This window comes from Alnus glutinosa, chromosome 8 (genome assembly GCF_958979055.1).
Source record: "Alnus glutinosa chromosome 8, dhAlnGlut1.1, whole genome shotgun sequence".
Classification (NCBI taxonomy): Eukaryota; Viridiplantae; Streptophyta; class Magnoliopsida; order Fagales; family Betulaceae; genus Alnus; species Alnus glutinosa.
In genome coordinates, this window is record NC_084893.1 from 28,679,147 (window position 1) to 28,700,579 (window position 21,433).

General features: G+C 34.6%; 2 protein-coding genes across 2 annotated transcripts; both read right to left on the reverse strand.

Moving 5' to 3' along the window:
• Nucleotides 1-719: 719 nt before the first annotated feature.
• LOC133875643 (cytochrome P450 71D11-like) lies at nucleotides 720-3,096 on the reverse strand. The gene is made up of 2 exons (XM_062313840.1): nucleotides 1,925-3,096; nucleotides 720-1,475 (listed from the first exon to the last, which is right to left on the reverse strand). The coding sequence occupies exons 1-2, from the start codon at nucleotides 2,828-2,830 to the stop codon at nucleotides 849-851; spliced, it is 1,533 nt and encodes a 510-aa protein (XP_062169824.1). The 5' UTR covers nucleotides 2,831-3,096; the 3' UTR covers nucleotides 720-848.
• A 12,753-nt stretch (nucleotides 3,097-15,849) lies between these two features.
• LOC133875772 (cytochrome P450 71D9-like) lies at nucleotides 15,850-17,924 on the reverse strand. The gene is made up of 2 exons (XM_062314005.1): nucleotides 17,010-17,924; nucleotides 15,850-16,655 (listed from the first exon to the last, which is right to left on the reverse strand). Exons 1-2 carry the CDS (start codon nucleotides 17,907-17,909, stop codon nucleotides 16,053-16,055), a joined length of 1,503 nt encoding a protein of 500 aa, XP_062169989.1. The 5' UTR covers nucleotides 17,910-17,924; the 3' UTR covers nucleotides 15,850-16,052.
• Between the last annotated feature and the right edge of the window lie 3,509 nt (nucleotides 17,925-21,433).

Here is a 21,433-nt window from a genome sequence, read left to right on the forward strand (position 1 = left end):
AAGTTGTCGAGGCAGGCTTTCAGGTTTCTGACATGACAATTTTCACCGTTAGATGTTCTTCTATCCTGTGATGAATTGCCAATAATTTTGGGCTTATGATGATGACACTTTTTGCCTCATTAATAGATGATCTCTCTACCTATACTTTTCAGGGGAGCTTTAAGTTCGATTGAATACGACAATTGTTTACTTTCCCAAAATGAAAATAAAGAACAGCTCAACTTTGTAAGGATATGGTATTTTTACATCATATTATCTTAAATTAATACTACACTAAGACATATTGATTGTAAAACCTACATATATATATATAGGATCCACATGCATGAGTCTCACACCCTATATGTCTTAGTGTAGGATTGATGTAAGATAATGTGATGTAGAAAAATTATTTCTCCAGCTGTTTGTTTGTGAAGATATTGGCTCAATTAGGTGAAAAAGAACATGCAGTTCAAATCAAAACATTTTTCAAACCAAAAACTAAAAACACCCAACAAAACATGTTAATGAATCGATCGTCGATCAGTTTATTATGCAGTTGTTTTTAAAGTATTGGTTAAATAATTAAAAGTTTACTCTTTTATGTAAGGTTGAACTTTTGAGATAAATTGTAATTTAATATGAAATAATTAGGAGATTCTGAGTTCAAACAGTTTACCTCACTTATTGAAAGATTATGCAGTTGTTGCAGGTAGTATGTTAGATGGAAAGGATTAGAGTAATGGGGAAGATGTAACATGGCATTAAATAGTTCAAAACCCAATAGAAATACAAAGTTCAAATCTTATTCCAACTTGGTAATCATCATATATAGTAGCTATCTCTACAGAAGAAGAAGAAGCACAAACTTATTCAACCGGCAACGGATTATAAACAATCGGAATCAACTTCAGATCCTCCTTTTTTCCAACTGTAGCGCCGGCGATATCAGTCATGTCCAGATCTTCAGGCTTCATTCCATTGGGAAGTGTCCAATCAAAATGGTACAAAAGCAGAGCAAGTGCGTACTCAACAATGACAAGGCCAAATATATAGCCTGGGCATACCCTCCTTCCAGCTCCAAATGGGATATATTCGAAATTAGTCCCCTTATAGTCAAGAGAGCTATCACTTAGAAATCTCTCTGGGATAAAGCTCTCAGGTTCATTCCAATATTTGGGATCTCTTCCAATTGCCCACGCATTTACAATAACTTTAGTTTTTGCAGGAATTTCATACCCATTGATTTCACACCTCTCTTTGGATTCTCTAGGAAGTAATAGAGCAGAAGGAGGGCGTAGTCGCAGGGTCTCCTTGACTACTAACTTCAAATATTTCATGTCATTAATGGCTGTTTCATCAACCCTCCCTCTTGTTTTAAAGACTTCCCTCACCTCAGCTTGTGCCTTCTTCATCACTTCTGGGTTTTTCATCATTTCTGACAATGCCCATATTATGGTTATGGCCGATGTCTCACTCCCAGCAGCAAAAATGTCCTGAAAATATTGGATAGAAGTTTGAGCTAATTAAGCAGATATAACAAAAAAGTAATAATAATAATAATAAAAAGCTTTTTAGTTGACCAATAGAAAGAAAGAAAGATGTCATGTTCAAGTTGCAGACAAGGATGAAGAAACTCCAAGTAGGTTCAGAGAATTCTAAAATATTGACTTTGGCGTATGCTAAGCAACGTGTGTCAAATCACCACTATTTATTTTAAAAGTTTAAACTTGACAATATTTAATTAAAATGGAAAGTGAGAAGTGAACAACGAAATCAGGATTCAAACTCAAAACTTTTACATGTTAAACCGTCACTTATCTCAAAAATAAAAGCTTGAAGGTCAAATTTTGATTAACAAGCTTACCTTAGAATAGAATAAAATAATGTGTAAAATTTTGAGGAACAAAAGCATGATATCAGCAGAAGGTGAATATATAATTACCAGGATTACAGCCTTGATGTTGTTGTTTGTTAAGGAAAACTCACTGTCGCCATGCTCATGAAATTTCAGGAGAACATCTACCAAATCTTCTTCTGTAACAGCCTCTCCTGCTTTTGTTGTTGCCTTTGCCTTGTGTTCACTGATGATTTTCTCCATAATCCTGTCAGCTTCCTTGTGCATCTTCTCAAGTTTAGGCCTCACCCCACTGATCTGATGAAGCAGTTTAATAGAGGGAAAGAAATCTGCAATATTGAAACCCGCAGCGAACTCGATAACTTCCTTCACAATTTGTATGAACTGTTCTTGGTCTTCGCATTTCTTACCAAAAGCCGCCCTTGAAGTAATGCCATACACTGTTGAGAACACTTTGCTGGAAAGATTGACAGGATCATCAGACCCAGCTTTTGTGCCAATCCACTCGATGAATTTTGATAGCTCTTCTTCTCTAACTGGTCGGTAAGATTCAACACGTTTTGGGCTCAAAAGCTCTAGAACACAGATTTTTCGAAGCTGCCTCCAGTAGTTGCCTAATGGCGCAAACCCAATGCTTGTACAATCATACGACAAGATCTCTGAAGACAGAACACTTGGCCTTGATGCAAAGATAGCATCATGGGTTTTCATCACCTCTTTTGCATACTCAGCAGAGGAGACCACGACAGTGGAAACTTCTCCTAGGCGAAGTAGCATCAAAGGTCCATGTTTCTTGGCCAAGTCTCTCAAAGCACGATGGGGTGGATCGCCTGAAGCAAAGTTGTGCATGTTTCCAAAGATGGGTAGCTTCCATGGCCCTGGGGGAAGGCTTAGAGAACTGCCGGTTTTGAACCTCTTCCCTATTCTCAGTACCATTAACATAAACAGCAACAGGGAGAAGAGGATTGGGAATGATAAGGCTTCGAGTTCCATCGATCAAAACTCTTTTTTTTTTTTTTCTCTCTTTTTTTGGATGAATATATATGGATCGATGAACTGATAAAGACAATATTAAGAAGCTAGAGAAATTTCTTGCTTGGAATGTTAAGCAGAGTATACGTATTTATAGGTGAAAGTCGATCGGTGGCGACAAACAAAGGCTGAAGATTTTCTTCGTTGCTACATCAAGGAAACAAAAAAAAAAAAAAAAAATCAACAAAGCCGGCCGGCACACAAAAAGGTCGTGTATATTACTTCATGCTCACATCAACATTCAACTGATCAGGCTTTTCTAACTGCAAATCTTATGGCTTGCTTTTAGCAAACTGACTTTTGAATTTACAAGCTAAATAACGCAACAACGGTCATGACAATTCCTCCATTAACACTAGCAAATATATATGAAAAAAAAAGAAAAAAAAATCTAAAACAGTTTAATCCACCGACTCATTTCAATTCCTTTTTTATTTGAGCCACTTCAATAATATCTTTCTGATACAGTATTTGTTCCGGCTTATCTTTGATATTGGTATGGATATATATGGCGGTGGTTGGATTAAAAGTTGATTACTTTATTAATCTTGACTATTGTAACGAGTGAGATATCACTACAAAAAACTGAGCATTTAGTAACGTACAAAATTTTCCACATTACTAAATTTAGTAACGTGCTAAAAATTTGCATTTTAGTAAAATATTTAATAACATGCAAATTTCGCACGTTACTATTTAATAACGTGCAAAATCGTGCAAATTTTGCACGTTACTATTTAGTAACGTGCAAAATTTGCATGTTACTAAATTAGTAACATGCAAAATTTTCATGTTACTAATTTAGTAGCGTGGAAAATTCTGCATGTTACTAAATATTAAAAATTATATTATGTTTTTAATAGAAAACTGGTTTTTCTTTTTCGTTTTTTTTTTATTAAAAAAAAAAAAACTTTTTCGTTGTTTAATATTCAATTTTTTTCGTTTTTCTTTAATTTTTTAATTTGTTTTTAAAAAATAAATTTTTAGTTTCTTTTTTCGAAAAATTGGTTTTTTTTCGACCGGAGTAATAAACTAGGATTGATTGGATAATTCTATTGATCCTATGATCATGTCATGATCGATCACACGTTAGATCGAACCTATAACTATGTCAAGTTTGATTGATCGGATGTTCCAGTCACAATAGATTGGACCGATGCAGTAGGATGAATTAGATATTTGATCAAACCTTCACTTGTGTCAAGTATGATCGATCATTTGATCATGTCATGATCGATTGGACTAGTACTTATTAGGATCAATCGCACGTTAGATCAAACTTTCACTATGTCAAGTACGATTGATCGAACTCTATCACGATGCATCAGACTAATTAATGCACTATGATCGATCGGATGGTCTATCGATTATGTTGATCCATCACAATCGATCGGATGATCTATCGATCCTATTGATCGATCACGATCGATTGGATGATCTATCGATCCGATCAAATGATCTATCGATCATATTGATTGATTACGACCGATCGGATGATCTATCATGATTGATCGGATATGATCGATACTATCACGATTGATTGGATGATCTATAGATCCTATAGATCGATCACGATCGATCAGATGATCTATCGATCCTATTGATCGATCGGATAGGATCAATACTATAACGATCGATCGGATGATCTAACAATCCTATTGATCGATCAGATTATCTATCGATCCTATTGATCTATCACGATCGATCGGATGATCTATCATGATCGATCAGATGATCTACCATGATTGATCGGAATATCTATCGATCCTATTGATCTATCATGATTGATCGGATAATTTATCATAATCGATCGGATGATCTACCATGATTGATTGGAATATCTATCGATCCTATTGATCTATCATGATTGATCGAATAATTTATCATGATCGATTTGATGATCTACCATGATTAATCGGATGATCTACCATGATTGATCGGATGATCTGTCATGATTGATCGGATGATCTACCATGATTGGTCGGATGATATATCATGATTGATCAGAAGATCTATCGATCCTATTGATCTATCATGATTGATCGGATGATTTATCATGAACGGTCGGATAATCTATCATGATTGATCAGATGATTTATCGTGATCGATCGGATGATTTATCATGATCGATCGAATGATCTACCACGATTGATCTGATGATCTATCATGATCGATCGGATGATCTACCATGATTGAGTTGTAATTAAAATTAAAACTAAACAATAATAAAAACCCATTTATCAGATGATCTACCATGATTTTCGATCACATTGATCATTCCACGATCGATCACATTGATTGTTTCACGATCGATCACATTGATCGTACCACGATCGATCACCTAGATCGTACCACGATCGATCACCTGATCGTTCCACGATCGATCACATGGATCGTACCATGATCAATCACCTAGATCGTACCACGATCGATCACCTGTTCGTTCCACGATCGATCACATGATTAAAAAAATGTGTTAAAAATGTGTTTTAACGGATTATAATATAAAAATGTGTTTTTATAATTTTTAATGTGCGTTTATAATTTTTTTTATAAAAAAAAAAAAAAAAAAAAAAAAGAAAAAGAAAAAGAAAAAGAAAAAGAAAAAGACTGATTAAAAAATTGAAAGCTATGTATATATAAACAATTTGTATATATATATATATATATATATATATATATATATATATATATATATATATATATATATATATATATATATATATTTTATAATTTTTCTATAAAAAAAACTGATTAAAAAACACTTTTTAATTTTTTTTTAAAAACAATTTCTATTAAAAAAGTTTTCATAATTTTTTTATAAAAAAAAACAAAATTAAAAAAAATTGATTACTATATATATTTAATATCGTGCCAAATTTGGCACGTTAATGATGTAATGGGCGCGCAACAAATTTTTTTGGCGGCCAAGTTCACTGCAATTTTTTTTCCCCAAATTTTTAAAACTCCCGCGCATAATACATGGGCAAAATGAAAAATAAAAACAGAGAAATCTTAACAAATCTTAAAACACTGGGGTTTTCTGACTCTTCCTCTCCGCACATAAACAAAGTTTATGACCTTTTTGAAACTTTTTTGAAAACTAATCTCTGTTTTTCACGAGCAATCCCTGTCGGTGCTTCTCTCCATCTCTTTCTCTCTCTCTCTCGGATATCCAGAGCCAGGTCTTCTTTACCGTAGTAACTCATTTCCTTTTCTATTTGTTTTTGGTGTAGCCCGGTGGCAGAGGAAGAGGCCCAAATATATATATATATTATTCAATTTGTAAAATTTGGTTCTATGAGGATTTGTTTGCCCTAAAATTTGTTTCCCCAATTTGTAAAATTTTTTGTTTGTTTTCTTTTCTCCCTCTTTCTTTACGATTTTCTTCTTTCTTTTCCTCATTTTGTTCTTACAGTTTTGCCCGCCCGAGAGGAGCAGAGATCCGGAATCGGAATGGACGGCGGGATCGCCATCAACGGCGACGCTTGGGTGTGACGAGCCGGCGCCAGAGGCCCACCCGGCGAGCTAGTTCCTGGCAGAGTGGTTCTCTCTGTCTCTGTCTTTGTCTCTGTCTCTGTCTCTCTGTCTCTCTCTGTCTCTCTCTCTCTCTCTCTCTCTCTCTCTCTCTCTCTCTCTCTCTCTCATCATTTCTTGATCGGTGTTCATCTGGTTTTGATCGGTGTTCATCTGGAAGAGTGGCGTTTTGATCGGTGTTCTTGCTTTGCTTTGGTTTTGAGGTTTATCTGGCATGTGGTTTTCTCATCTGGGTTTCGGTCGGTGTTGGTTTGCTTTGGTTTTCATTTGGGTTTTGAGGTCAAATTTTGGTTTTGTTGGTTTGCTTTGGTTTTCGACTAGGTTGTGGCTGACTTTGGTTTTGTTGTTTGGTAAATTGGTTGCTTGGAAACCCTAGGAAAAAGAGAAGAAAAATCCCTTGAAATCTTTGGATTTTCTGTTTGGGGTTTCCATTTTTTTTTTTCTCTTACGAAAAACAATATGCTGACTCCGGAATGAAAATAGGAAGAAACCGAACCGAGAGAGACGAAGATTGCCCGAGAAAGGGACTGGATGGGAGGCTGGGACGAAACGGAGAGGGAGGACCCGACGAACCCAGAAGACCCGACAAGCCCAGTGGCCGGAGCAGACGACACCAATGACCAGGGGCCTTCGGTGGGTTCGATTTCCGATGACCTGGAGTGCGATTTCCAGCAGGCCAGTGACTGATTTCCGGCGAAATCAGTGGTGCGATTTCCAGCGAGTAACGTTGAAGACAGCTCGCGATTTTTTATTTTTTATTTTTTATTTTAATTCTTTTGCACAATTTTAGTAACGTGTAAACACACGTTACTAAAATTAATATATTTTTTAATTTTTTTTTTCCTATATGCATTACTAACATGTTTTTTTTTTTTAAAAAAAATAGTTTTTATTAAATAACTTTAGTAACGTACAATAGTGTAAAAGGTCACTAAAACAAGTAACATGTTAATTTTGACACGTTACTGAACTTAATAACGTTCAATGTAATTTTCACGTTACTATGTTTACTGGCGTCTCATTTGATTGTTACTAATATATAGTAACGTGCAATTTTTCCTGCGTTACTATTCACTAACGTGATGTTTATTTGGACGTTAGTAAAATTATATTACTAACTGAGGGATTAGGAACGTGAAAATCACGCCATTGATTTCACGTTACTAAAGTTTACTAACGTGCAAAAAGCTTTTGCACGTTAGTAAACCTAGGTTATTAAAACTGAGAATTTTTGTAGTGTATTTACTGTTCGTTACAACTTGGGGTCTAAATAAAAAAATTTATTAGTGATGATGTGTCTTAAAAATTAAAGATATTATATATACTGAACAAGATTGTTGCATGAGTAGACTGGTTGATATATAGTTGATGCTAGCTAGGCATGAGCATCTCCTATAGAAAACTTATAGATGACTTTCACGAACGAATTTCATCCACGTTAAATAAGAACTCTGATTAATGTATGCTTTTGTTGAAGTTTGAAAAGTAATACTCATGTTAAGAAGAAACAATGAGAAGTTTCTCATGATATGCTGAAGCTAGCTCAAGAACAATTATATATAGAATTTTCTTTTAACAAAGGGAATAAAGTCTTTGTTTTGAATATGTGGCATTTACTTTGTACAAACTCCGAATGAGACTTCAACTGATGCAATTTGTGGTCATCTCGTTCAAAGAGATCGACTTTGAACGAAGGTTAATTATGTTTGATTAAAATATATACAGATTGATTATCGAGGATCGAATAATACATTTAAACTATCGACAAAAGTTTAACTGCAGATAAATATTACAATTCAAGTTCAACCATAAATATTATAAGATCAATTATATAGCTGTCAACGGAAATCGTTTTTGATTTGGCCAAAATTTTCTACCGCCCCTAAACAATAGGGGCCTTATTGCAAAAACAACTTGGAAAAACTTCAACAAAACTCGCGATCAATCAGGCAATATTGGAGAAAAAAGATGGAGTGAATGCAAAATAATTATAAATCAGTTCATCAAGAGGCCACCCAACAAATTGTAGGCAGCGACGACTTATAAAAAAAAAAAAAATTAATTGTAGGCAGCTAGCGTAATGGAGTTATTCTTCTTAATTAATTCATTCAAGTAATATAAAGGAAAAAAAAAATTGAATGTATAATGAAATGACTGATTGTACGTTTGTCATGATTGTGATTTTTTTTTATATATATAATCCATTGATAAGTTTGAAAAAAATTGCAAAAATAGTATAATTCCAATTTGAATAATGCATCCAACATGTTACATGTAGCATGTATCATGCACATTGAATATCCGATTTACCTTGTAATTTCTTATATATATGCTGTGTTGGAAAAAATGATTTTGAAGTACGATTTTATTAATAACTTGTAATTTGGATTTTTTTTTTTTTTTTTTAATATTGATTTCTCTTTTATAGGTTAACAAGAGAGTTAATTCAAAAATTACATATGTGAAATTTGAAAATTTTAAGCTTTTCATATCCAAACCATAAAGTTTTAGTTCTATTCTTTTACATATTTTTTTGTCCATATATCCCATAAATTAAATGATGAATTTTTTTATTTTTATTTTTATATATATAATTTTCATTTTGGACCACTTTTTGAATTTTCATTTTTCGCGTTTTTTTTTTCTTTCTTTCTTTCTTTTAAGAATTTATAATGATTTGAAACTTTGTAATAAGCACACGGGAAAAACTTCAACAAAACTCGATATCAATCAGGCAATATTGGTTCAAACAAAAAATAAATAAATAAATAAATCAGGCAATATTGGAGAAAAAGGATTGAGTGAATGCAAATTAATTATAAATCAGTTCATCAAGAGGCCACTCTGAAAATCAGTCAATTTTCATTCAATGCACATCAATTTCACAAAGTCTACCCACAAAATTCAAGCCTAGCATATTGCACGAACTGCAGATTGACAGGTGGCTCCAAGGATCGATAAGTCAATGTTCTTTGAGCCAATAGGGAGATGATACATTTAGCGTCCCATCACCCTTTTATTAATTTTTTAATCAAAAAAAATCAAAAGATATGCTTTGATGATCATCAAAGGATATCTTTTGATTTTTTTTTTATTAAAAAATCAAAAATGGGGGGTGGGAAACGGTTTATTGTCCCTCCACAAATCATTTCTCGAGCAAATAATAATGGCTATGTTTAGCAAAGGCATCCTGTGGACATAATAGTGAGAGAGAGAGTTTACATTTTTTTTAATTTTTATTTATTTATTTATTAATAATAATTAACATCAAAATATTTAAATTTTTTCTACTTTTTATATCACATCAATAAATTTTTTTATTACTATTCAAATAAATTTTTTATTACAATTTTATTAATAACTTGTAATTTGGATTTTTTTTTTTTGGTTTTATATTGATTTCTCTTTTATAGGTTAACAAGAGAGTTGATTCAAAAATTATATATGTGAAATTTTAAATTTTTAAGCTTTTCATATCCAAACCATAAATGTTTAGTTTCATTCTTTTACATATTTTTTTGCCCATATATCCCATAAATTAAATGATGGATTTTTTACCGAGTAAAAAAATGTACTATTTTTTCTAAGATTTAACTTGCTCTTTGCTGTGGAGGGAGGAGAAGCCGGCCCTAGACTTCACCCCTCAGAAAACAGATATGAGAGATCTGCTCTATTTTCCTCTCATTTTCTCTTTCTACTCTCCGCTTTTATCCTCCCCCTCCAATTCTGGTTTTTTATTTTGTTTGTAGGTGTTCTCTACCAAACCAACAATTTGGCATCTTCGCTATGTATCCGTCCATCTATTTCTGTAATGTGCGGTTCATCTCCTCCTTGGCTATTGTTACTGTTTGCTGATTATGTTTTTGCTTTGAATAAGAGTTTTATGCTCTTTAGATCTGCCCTCATGGACGATCTATGTGATGAAGGTTAGTCAGGTGTGAAGGGTTATCTTTCACGGCCTAGATAGTTCGGTGTGAGAGGTTATCTCTCACGGCTGGTTTTTTTTTTTTTTTTTTTTAAAAAAAAAATTTAGAATATTTGGTTACCATTGTCTTAGATCTAGTATACTTAGAGCAAATATGCTTTTTAACTATTTTTGTACATGGATTAGCAAAAAATGAAAATCATAAATAACACTTTATTGTAAGAATTTTGTTTGTATCTATGATTACGTAACATCATAGCATGTGACTATGATTTCGTAAAGCTTTATACTTTGTAATGTAAGAGTTTTATGGTCGTGATCTTTGGCCAATGAAATACTTAGATCTTTCGTTAAAATAAAAAAAATGATGAATTTACAACAAAGAGGTCTGTAAAAGAATAACACAAAACACATATCCTCTTTGAGTCTTTTCAAAATTGACGTAGCTTTTAAAATCACAATTGGATTAAAATTCAATAGTGATTGATTTATCACATATCTAATAGTAATAATTTTAAAAGCCACATCAAGATTGAGATGACTCAAGGAGGACACTATTCTTCCTTTTAGTATTATATTTATACAAATACCATCAAAAAATATATATTGTTATACAAATTGGACTTGTTTAAAAATGCTTTTTGGGAAAGCTTTCGTATTTTTAGTAAAAAAAAAACAAAGTACTATAAGCAAATCTAAATATGAAATACTGAAAATTACATTCACTTTTATGTCACATTAGAACTTTTTTTTTTTTTCAGACAAAAAAGCAAAGAGCACCCTATAATTGTGTGGACATGTCAAAAAAAAAAAAAAAAAAAACTATATACGACCATCCGAGTTATTAGTTATTAATTACCATCATTAACTACTATTATTTTGAATTCTGAATTTTTTAATATATATACTAAATCTAATTTATGAAAATATAATGATACTTTTAACACCCGTTTCATACAAACTAATGTGACGTGTTCTAATTTTTTTTATTATTATATAAATTATACAAACTAATGTGACGTGTTTTTTTCTAAAATTCTAAAAAAAAATAAAATATTCATCTAGAGAAAACATAATAAAATATTGTGCCTATAAAAAAACAACCACAAAATCATATATAGTAGATAGATAAGCCTATGAATGAATTTAAGAAAAAAAGTACAAGTCTTTTTTTTTTATCTTTCTTCGATCTCCTTTTTCTTTCCTAGCTACCATTTATGATAACAAAAATTGACCGCTAGCATGATAGACCAAAATAGCAATGGTCGTTCAATGCTCCAATTGATTAATGAAAAAGTCAACTTTTTTTCTTTTTTTTTTTGTTGCTGCTAATTAAGTTACGAAATATTTCATAAAATGCATGCATGCATGCATAACTTTCTCAGCAAACAAACAACAACCAAATATATCTAGCTCTTACCCCAAAAAATTCTAATACTTTCATCAAGGCAGGCCAATAATATTCCATGAACAAAAAATGAAAAAACTAATTTTGCATTATATATGGCCTTATATTTTCAAAGGTTAGGCGAGTATAAGGCCATATTGTCGCAATTTATTGCTGCTGCCAAACTGGTACGGCATCAAAGGCCATGACCAACGATCACAAACAGCCATAAGAAAAGTCCAGTTCACACGTATTACTTTTTGGCATGACCTTAAATGTGGTAGGCCCTATATCTTTGGATCTGATTGATCTGAGAATCAACGACCCATCAAAGTCTGGAAGGTATTAATTGCTTTTTCAAGGGTCATTGCTTTTAATAGCCGGCACCCCGAAACTTTGAATCTTCGTCTTGGCTTAAGACAACTTATAACTGACCAGAGACTATTCAAAATTTTTGGTCGGATTAAAGTTGATTTTCTTAGTCAGCAAGTGGAGACACAAGGTGCCAGGAGAAGCAGAAGTTGCCGGTGGACCGTGGTGGCATAGACGGAGCAAAACAACAAAACACTGTAGATCGGGTCGGTTTCCAACTTGCTATAGAAAGAGAAATATCGAAGAAATTAAAGAGAGGGAGGGAGGGAAGGGAGGAGGATGATGAGAAGGTCATTACTCCTCCTCCGGACACACTCACAAGGAAAAGTTTCATTAAGGAAATGGCGGTGACCTTCTTCTCTCTAGAATTGTTCTTTGGCCTAAAACAACTTATAACCGACCAGAGACAAACCAAAATTCTTTACTGGAAGGGACCAAATAGAGTTACTAATTTTTGGCACTGAATTTGATATGAATTTAATATGACGTTAGTGATTTTTTTTTTTTTTTTTTTTTTGTGAAAACGAAATTAGTGAGTTGAAGAGTTTGACTGTTTAATTAAATTGATCGAATAAGAGTTAACGTATATAGTCTTATAATACTCATACCTCGATACGTGAAGGCGAATTGTCACCCTTAGTAGCTATGACCAAAACAAAAATGAGAAAGTTAAGTTTAAGGAAAAAATACAATTTATCCCTCCAAACTATTAGTCATTTTCTGGAAAAACCTCCGAACTACTAAAGCTTGGACTCTGGCCCCCCAAACTACCAAAACTTTTGAAAAATGCATTTTTTTTGATAAAATATGCCCATAATACCCTTGCCACATGTCAGTTTTCAATTAATTTTTTTTTTAAAAAAAAATAATAAAAGTTAAAAAAATAGATTTTTTTTTTAAGAAAATATAAAAACTAAAAAAAACTATAATTTTCTTTTCTGTTCTTTTTTTTTTTTTTTTTAAAAAAAATATTGCGATCGACCGAAGGACGTACTGCTTCTTTTCAGCATAGTTGTTGGGCATGATGCATGCCTGCTACTCGGTGAATTCATCCCTGCCTCTCCGAACGCGGACATGGTTAATTTCCTGTCCTTCAATATTTATGATATTGATCTTTTGAAGATTATGAACGATTCCAATATGACTTTTGTTTGTTACAAACAACGAGCAAATCTATCATCGTTGTGGAAGACCTCCATCGGTTTCTGACGGAGAAATCAACGGTTGTGAGCTTATTCGTCGATGTCCATATCCATTTTTTTTCTCTGTGATTTTTTGGCATTCAAAACGTTAGCAAATAACTACCTGTGATTCAAGAATCACAAGCTTTTCTCTCTGGTAGAGGATATACCCGGCCAAGATTAGCAAACTGATGATTGCGAACTGGAACTAACCAAACTGGGCTATAAAATTGGTCATCATAAGTTGCAAATGAATGGTGATCGGAGAGGTGTCGGGAAGATCGGGTCGTAGTTGGGAAATAACGCCACCCCAAACACCAATCTTTTTTTAAAAATAAAAAATAAAAAAATAAAGAAATAAAGTTTTAGTTTAATTTTTATTTTTTAATTGAAAAATGACATGTAACAGGGGTATTATAGGGATATTTCGCCAAAAGATGTATTTTTCAAAGGTTTTGGTAGTACTTTGGGGGCCAAAATTTAAACATTGATAGTTTAAGGGGCTAAATTATATTTTTCCCTAAGTTTAATTTTGATAAGAATCAAACTTAATTTATATATATATATATAAAATAAGTACGTATATATACGTAGAGACACAAAACCAGGGTACTATTCAAAAAAAAAAAAAAAAAAAAAAAAAATCAGGGTAGTGGAAGAGGGCTCCGAGGAGCATAGCCCCTACCCCATAGTTTCGTCCCTGCCGGCTGGTGAGTATGATAAATAGACCGTCGTCAACGGCAGGCCAATATTAATCAATTTCCATTCCAGAAAAGTTAGGCTAGTTGCTGGTTGGCCCTTTCGGTGGGATGAGCGGAGTCAAAAAAACACATATTCACTGGCGTTAATTTCCACATAATTCATACTCTTTCACTGATTTCGTCCCTCCACAACTTGAAATTCCTCTGTATGCATGGACCAGTTCCACAACATGCCATCTTCTTCCCTTCCTTGAAACCTTCATAGAAAAAAGTCAGTCTTGGTAAATTACAATCATATATGTTCTGTATTAATTATGAGAATGGCTTTGACATTCCATTTTTTTTTTTTTTTTTTTATTTAAAAAAAAAAACTAAAAGAACCCCCATTTTGGCCGAGGCCCATTATAGCCAATAATTTTTTTTTTTTTTAAAAATTATATATATTAATAAAGCATATGAGACACGTGTCAGTTGTTAATTAGTTTGATGTGACATGCTGTTAAAATATTGAATGGAACATGAACAAAATGACCATCTATCTCTATTTATTAAATGGATACAAATATGATATCACATTCGACACTTTTCGAAATTGAGACAACTGTTTGATAATAGGCATTGTCACATGTACTAAAAAAAAAAAAGTGGTTAACCTTATTTTTAAATGTAAAGAAACATCACATATTCACATGCACAAGAAAATGGATTAAGATTCAGTGCAATCCCATGCATTACAATAGGGCAAGGTAGGTGAGTACAGAAGAGGCCAAGGCTTTACCTACCGGACAGCTCGAACTGCTCGAATACTTATCGAGTAAATAGGGCCCTCTCCTACTCACACTTACCCCCTACTATATATACTACAATATGAGAAAGATATTGGATATTTAATTTGGACTAGATCTCTATCCCAAGAGAAGATGAAGCATGTCACCATTGTCGATCTATCACTATAGATCGATCTCTCTTTTTAAATTAATCACCATACGTGTTGTATGGTGGGGGGAAGTCCTTTGGTCAACAACGTAAGTGTGTTAACGTTAGTGCGTCAAGCTTGGGTTGTTTGTTGTCGTGTCATGGATGGATTATATATAGACATAATGTTAGAATATTAATTCAAGATTAAATTTAGTTTTAAGTTCAAATATTTCATGTTTTTTTGGGTTTAAATTTTTGGAATAAGAAATAATTTAATATGGTACCAAAATAAGAAATAATTCAATTATACTATAAATTAATTGATTAAATTTATTTAATCTTATCAGCTTAATTTTTTTAGATTAATGGTGATTTAATATAGTATCTGAGTCAAAAGTTCTAAATCCGAATTCTGATTTCACATTTTACATTCCATTTCACATATTAATTAAATAATTAAATTTGATAGCAAGAAAGAAACAGAAAATTTACAGAGGGGTTATCGATGTTGACATTAACCTTAAAAAACTTAAAAATGAATTGTACGTAAGGGGTATATTAGGTAGGTTAGTGGGCCCTTTAGCCTTTGGGTTTAGGGTTGAATAGTTGGGCTGAATGTAATTGTAGCCCATTTCTTATTAGTAAATTAGTTGAGAGTTAGGCCCATTCAAGTAATAGTTAGTTTAGCACCCCAAATTTTAATTTTCAATTTAGGAGATCTTAACTTGATCTTAAGATTTTGTTGATATATATATATATATTAGATGCAATAATAACTTTCGAGGAATTTAAGAGATTATATTGAATTTTAATATTATTTTGGGGCAATTAAATGATAAGATTGAGTTTGGAATTAGTTAATTTTTGTTTTTACCATGATTAAGATTTAATTAAAGAGCATTGGGTAACCATTTTACCATAAGTTGTATTTGTTAAACAAAACTTAATTATATCATTGCTAATTGTGGCCTTATTCCATTGGGGGCTTAAGCGGCCGCCTAATTGGCCTAGCTAAATGAGTTGGCCGTGCCGAGAGTACTAGATTCCTCCGCACACAAAACACAATTTCTTACACATGCTTTGAACTAAATGAGAATATATTTGGTATAAATCTCACAGTTCATGCCTGAGCTTATTCAACCGGCAAGGCAAGGGATTGTAATTAAGCAATTGGAATTAATTGCAGATCATATTTTGTTCTTACTGTAACTCCAGAGAACTCAGTCATGTCCAAGTCTTGATGCTTCATTCCATTGGGAAGTTTCCAATCAAAATGGTACAAAAGCAGAGCAAGAGGGACCTGAACACTAACCAGGCCAAATGCCATGCCTGGGCATATCCTCCTTCCAGCTCCAAATGGGATAAATTCGAAATTAGTCCCCTTATATCCAATAGAGCTATCCAAGAATCTCTCGGGGTCAAAACTTTCAGCTTCATTCCAGTATCTGGGGTCTCTTCCAATTGCCCATGCATTAACAATGACTTTAGTTTTGACAGGAATTTCGTACCCATTAATTTCACATTTCTCTCTGCATTCTCTAGGAAGTAACAGAGGAGCAGGAGGGTGTAATCTCAGGGTCTCTTTAACAACAAGCTTCAAATATTTCATCTCATCAATGCCTGTTTCATCAACTCTCCCTTTTCTATTAAACACTTCTCTCACCTCAGCTTGTGCCTTCTTCATCACTCTTGGATTCTTTATCATTTCCAACATTGCCCAGTTCAGGGTTGTGGCTGATGTCTCACTCCCAGCTGCAAAAATGTCCTGAAAAGTGAAATGGATTAATGAGGTTTGAGTCACGCTACAAAAATCACTATTAGATTCAAAATTTAACATTCAATAATAATTTTCATTGTCATGTCAGGGAGTGTGCACTTTATAATGCATTTACGTAACATTTCTGCTCCTCACAAAGGAAGTTTTGCACAGAAGAAGGAACCATCTCCATTAATGACTCCAAGTAGCTAGGATATGAGAACTCCAAAATATCGACTTTGGGAAATGCTAGCCAAATCCTTCTTATTATAGTCAAGTTCACTCAAGAAAGCAAAAATAACGTATGAAATTCTGTGGAAGTACAAAATTAGCATGATATCAGCAGAAGGTGAATGACATTACCATGATTACAGCCTTGATGTTGTCATTAGTTAAGGAAAACTCATTGTCGCCATGCTCCTGAAATTTTAAGAGAACATCTACCAAATCTTCAACTGTTGCAGCCTCTCCTGCTCTACTTGTTGTTGCCTTTGCTTCTTTATGTTCATTGATCATGTTCTCCATTATCCTGTCAGCTTCTTGATGCATCCTCTCAAGTTTAGGCCTCACCCCACTGATAAGATGAAACAGTCTAACAGAAGGAAAGACATCTACAATATTGAAACCTCCGGCCAATTCAATAGATTCCTTCACAATTGATATGAATTTGTCTTGCTCTTGGCATTTCTTTCCGAAGGCCGACCTGGAAGTAATGCCAAATATTGTCGAGAACACTTTCTGGGTAAGATTGATTGGAGATCCAGCTTTCGAGGCAATCCATTTGATGAGACTTGACAGCTCTTCTTCTCTAATGGGTCGGAAAGATTCAACACGTTTTGGACTTAAGAGCTCTAGTATGCAGATTTTTCGTAGTTGTCTCCAGTAATGGCCATATGGTGCAAAGGCAATGCTTGTAGAATCATAAGACAGGATGGTTGAAGCTAGGATGCTAGGCCTTGATGCAAATATGGAATCATGGGTTTTCATCACCTCTTTAGCAAGCTCTGGAGATGAAACGACAATGGTGGAAACTTCTCCCAGTCGAATGTGCATCAGCGGTCCATGTTTCTTGGCCAAGTCTCTTAATGCACGATGGGGAAGAGAGCCAATAAAGTGGTGCATGCTTCCAATGATAGGTAGCTTCGATGGCCCTGGTGGTAGATTTGAAGTTGAGCGGTTAGTTTTCAGGACCATGAACATGAAAATGATGAAGAGTAAGAAGGTGATCAACACGATTGGGAAGGATAATAATTGGAACTCCATGATATAATGTGGATATTGGAGGGCTACTGATTATGGGTGAAATTGCATCTCATCCATATATTTATATATGCATTCTGTGAAGCCTTAGAGTTAGAGAGCTAGCAAGTCTAGCATATTTTGTGAAATATATTCTCTCCTTATTTTAATTAAGTTTTGTTTTTGACTAGGTTGGAAATATTCTCTCCTTAATTTAAGTTTTGTTTCCAACTAGGTTGGAATCTTGGTACTTTAAGAAAGAGCTTCTTAGAGTTGATGCTATCCATCAAATACTTGTATATGTTGTTTTCAATAAAGGATTAGTTGGAACCTTCTAAAATGTAAAAAGAAAAAAAAAAAAACTGAATTGAAGTTGTTTTCAATTAAGGATTGGTTGGTGTTAAGGTATAGTTAAATATCCTTTCTTTACCTTTTTCTCTTTTTTTTTTTTTTTTTTTTTTTTTTTTTTTTTTTTTTTTTTTTTTGTCTCCCTCAAACTTTCACTCCAATTAATTTCACTTACATTTTAAAACTACGACTCACCGCAAGTCCATAACTCAGACCACCGACCATCGTTTTGTTTCGAGCTATAGCTGACTTGTAAAAACCTTAACACAAAGTTTTTTCATGGCGGATCATCATGTGGGTGGTTGAGAGAAGATGAAGTTATCTTCTTCTAACCAATCCGGTAGTGACATGTGGTAGGGTGAAGTTTTCTTTTTATTTAAATGTCTAGACTTCCACAAATTACATTAGGATTCCACAATATTAAAATCCTATATTTTAATAACCAATATTTGACCCTACATTTAATATAACTATATTTCATCAATACAATTAATTATTTATTCCACTAGAATTTATTATTATTATTTGGGGAAAGTACATTTTACCCCCTAATGTGTCCACCTATTGGCAGTTTGACGCTCAATGTTTAAAAATTGGTAGATAACCCCCCTAATATAACCAACTTTGACACTTAAAACCTTCCGTTCACTTAATCCGTCCAAAAAGACGGAATAGAGGTCTCGTGCAATGCACATGACCACTTAAAGACCAAAGTTTCAAAATTACCCCTTCTTCAAAACAGTGGGTTTGGCCAAGACGCACCGTTCAAATTAAAAATCAATTTCTCTCTTGCAACTCCATTTCTCTCTCTCAGAACACCATACCAATGCGGTCTCTCGCTAGGAACGTCTGTGTTCCCCAACCAAGCTGCTTATTCTCTCTCAGATGTCACCGCACGCCACCGCCCAGAACGGAACAGGAACGTAGTCCCAAGATCGACCCGCTCGCCCGCATCGGTTTCGACAAACGTATGGCCTTAATCATGGTCATCCTCGCCAGCGTCTTTTTAGTCATCGGCGTCCTCTCTGTATACATGCGGACCTGCACAGACTAGGGCATCCGTGGCTGCCTCAACCTCGCCATCGCTGTGGCCAGTTGTGGCTTCGCTTTACTTCTTGAACAAGTCGACGATGAAGTTGGCGTCTCTACTGTCATCGTGCTTGTTTAGGTATTGGGTGGAGTCGTCGAAGAAAACGCCGAGGTTCTCAAACTGCCGACTCGTCGAGGGACCCTATTGGCCACCTCTAGTCTGCTCTACTCTCACGGCAATGCCGCTGATCTGGACCAGATGTACGAGCTCTTCATTGAACAAAGCATCCACCTTTATGTCAATCTCATGGGGTACTCTGAATTTGGCCACCTTTTTGGTGCTTTGCTCTCATGGTTTGGTCAGTTTTGGCATCTGGGTGTTTGAAAATTTGAGCTTTTTGTGCTTTGTACTTACTGAGAATGAGAGACTCAGCTTCCATTCCCTCACGTTGCCAAAACCAGAGGACGAGAGACTCAGTCGCGTGGCCGCCATATCGATCCACCCGAACGCCTACACAAAATCCATGTTTGGTTGGCATAACGCGCGAAACACAACTAAACAAAATAAACTTGTTTTTTTTTTTTTTTACATCGTACGTTGTTACCAACCCGCAGGTATAATAATCTCCAAGGTGGTACTGTCTGAAGGAAAATAAATAAACAAATTCACATATGTTTGAAATTTTTGTACTTCGTACATGCAATGTAACTCGATTTCGTGCGTACACATGATTTTGCATGTGCATGCAATGACCCATTTTTGTTATGGCACAGAGCTACTATAGCGTGTATGGAGGCCATTAACATTCCTCTGTTCACCTCTGTTTTACCCAACCAAAACAGAGGCCAACACTGTCAACAATATTTTCGGTTACCCCTCATGTTCAGCATGCATGGGTAATGGGTTGTCCATCAAACTTGTGATTTTATAGACAATTATTGGATGGACCATCTTCCCAGGCTATGTCGCAACGGAAACATTGCCATTGGTGTATGACAAGTTGTCGGCTTGTAACAAGGTAATTCTATCGAAGGCCCCTCGTCGAACTATCATATGCCACAGTCGATCTCTTCCTCTTCCCACTAAACTAGAGTTCATGCGAAGTTCAAATGTGCGTGGTGCTATATTTGTCCTCAATAATTCTATATTAACCGAAATAGTGTGTTGAACATATTCTTTGTCGTTGCCTTTTGATTGGCACAAATGATAGAGAGACTTTCTTCAAATATATAGAAGCAGGTCTTGTACCCACGACGAACATGACATTCCAACAAACCTTAATAGGAATGAAGCCTGCTTCGATTGTTGCTAGCTACGCCACAAGAGGTCCCTCACTCAACAATCCATGCATTTTGAAGCCAAATGTAATGGCACCTGGATCACAAACTCAGCAACCAACACCAGAATCTGAAAGCACCACGTTTCCAAACTCAGCCCATTCCACGTCTGCTTACACTTGCCACTAACCATGATATACACCAAGTTGGTGTTGACACGTGGAGGAACCACAACAAAGTTGGTTGCCAAGTATAGTCCAGATGTTCCAATTCTGTCGGTAGTTGTCCCACTTTTTGGTTTCTCTCCATTTCCTTTCTCAGATTCTGCCCCTCGTGTGCTGTGGATATGAATTTGCATTGTTTTACTTACAAAGAGCTTGTAGAAGCTACAGATGGGTTCAAGGAAGAATTGGGAAATGGTGCTTTTGGTATGGGTAATTTACTGCTCTCCTTTGTTGTTGTTGTTTTTTTTTTTATTTATTTTTTTGTTTTTTTTGTGTATGGGTAATTCAAAATTAAGGTTGAAAATTGTTAATAATCAAATGGCTTGTGTACGATGATTTCTTACTTTGTGCTAACTATGTGTTTATTTGGAGTAGACGGCAAAGTTGGTGTCTTTGCCGTCGTCGTGCTTGTTCAGATATGAGGTGGAGTCGTTGAAGGAAATGAACAGGTTGGCTAAAGAATAGACAGAGTAATTCAGGGACGAGAGCCACGAGACGGTCCAGTGAGGGTTTGGAAATCTGGAGGTGGACGAGAGAGGAGCTCGAAGAAGCAGGTTGCATACATACAGGAATGAGCTTCTGTTAAATGAAACGGTGTGTTTTGGAATTTTGGAATTATATGTGGCCAAACTCACCGTTTTGAACACTGAGGGTAATTTTGAAACTTTG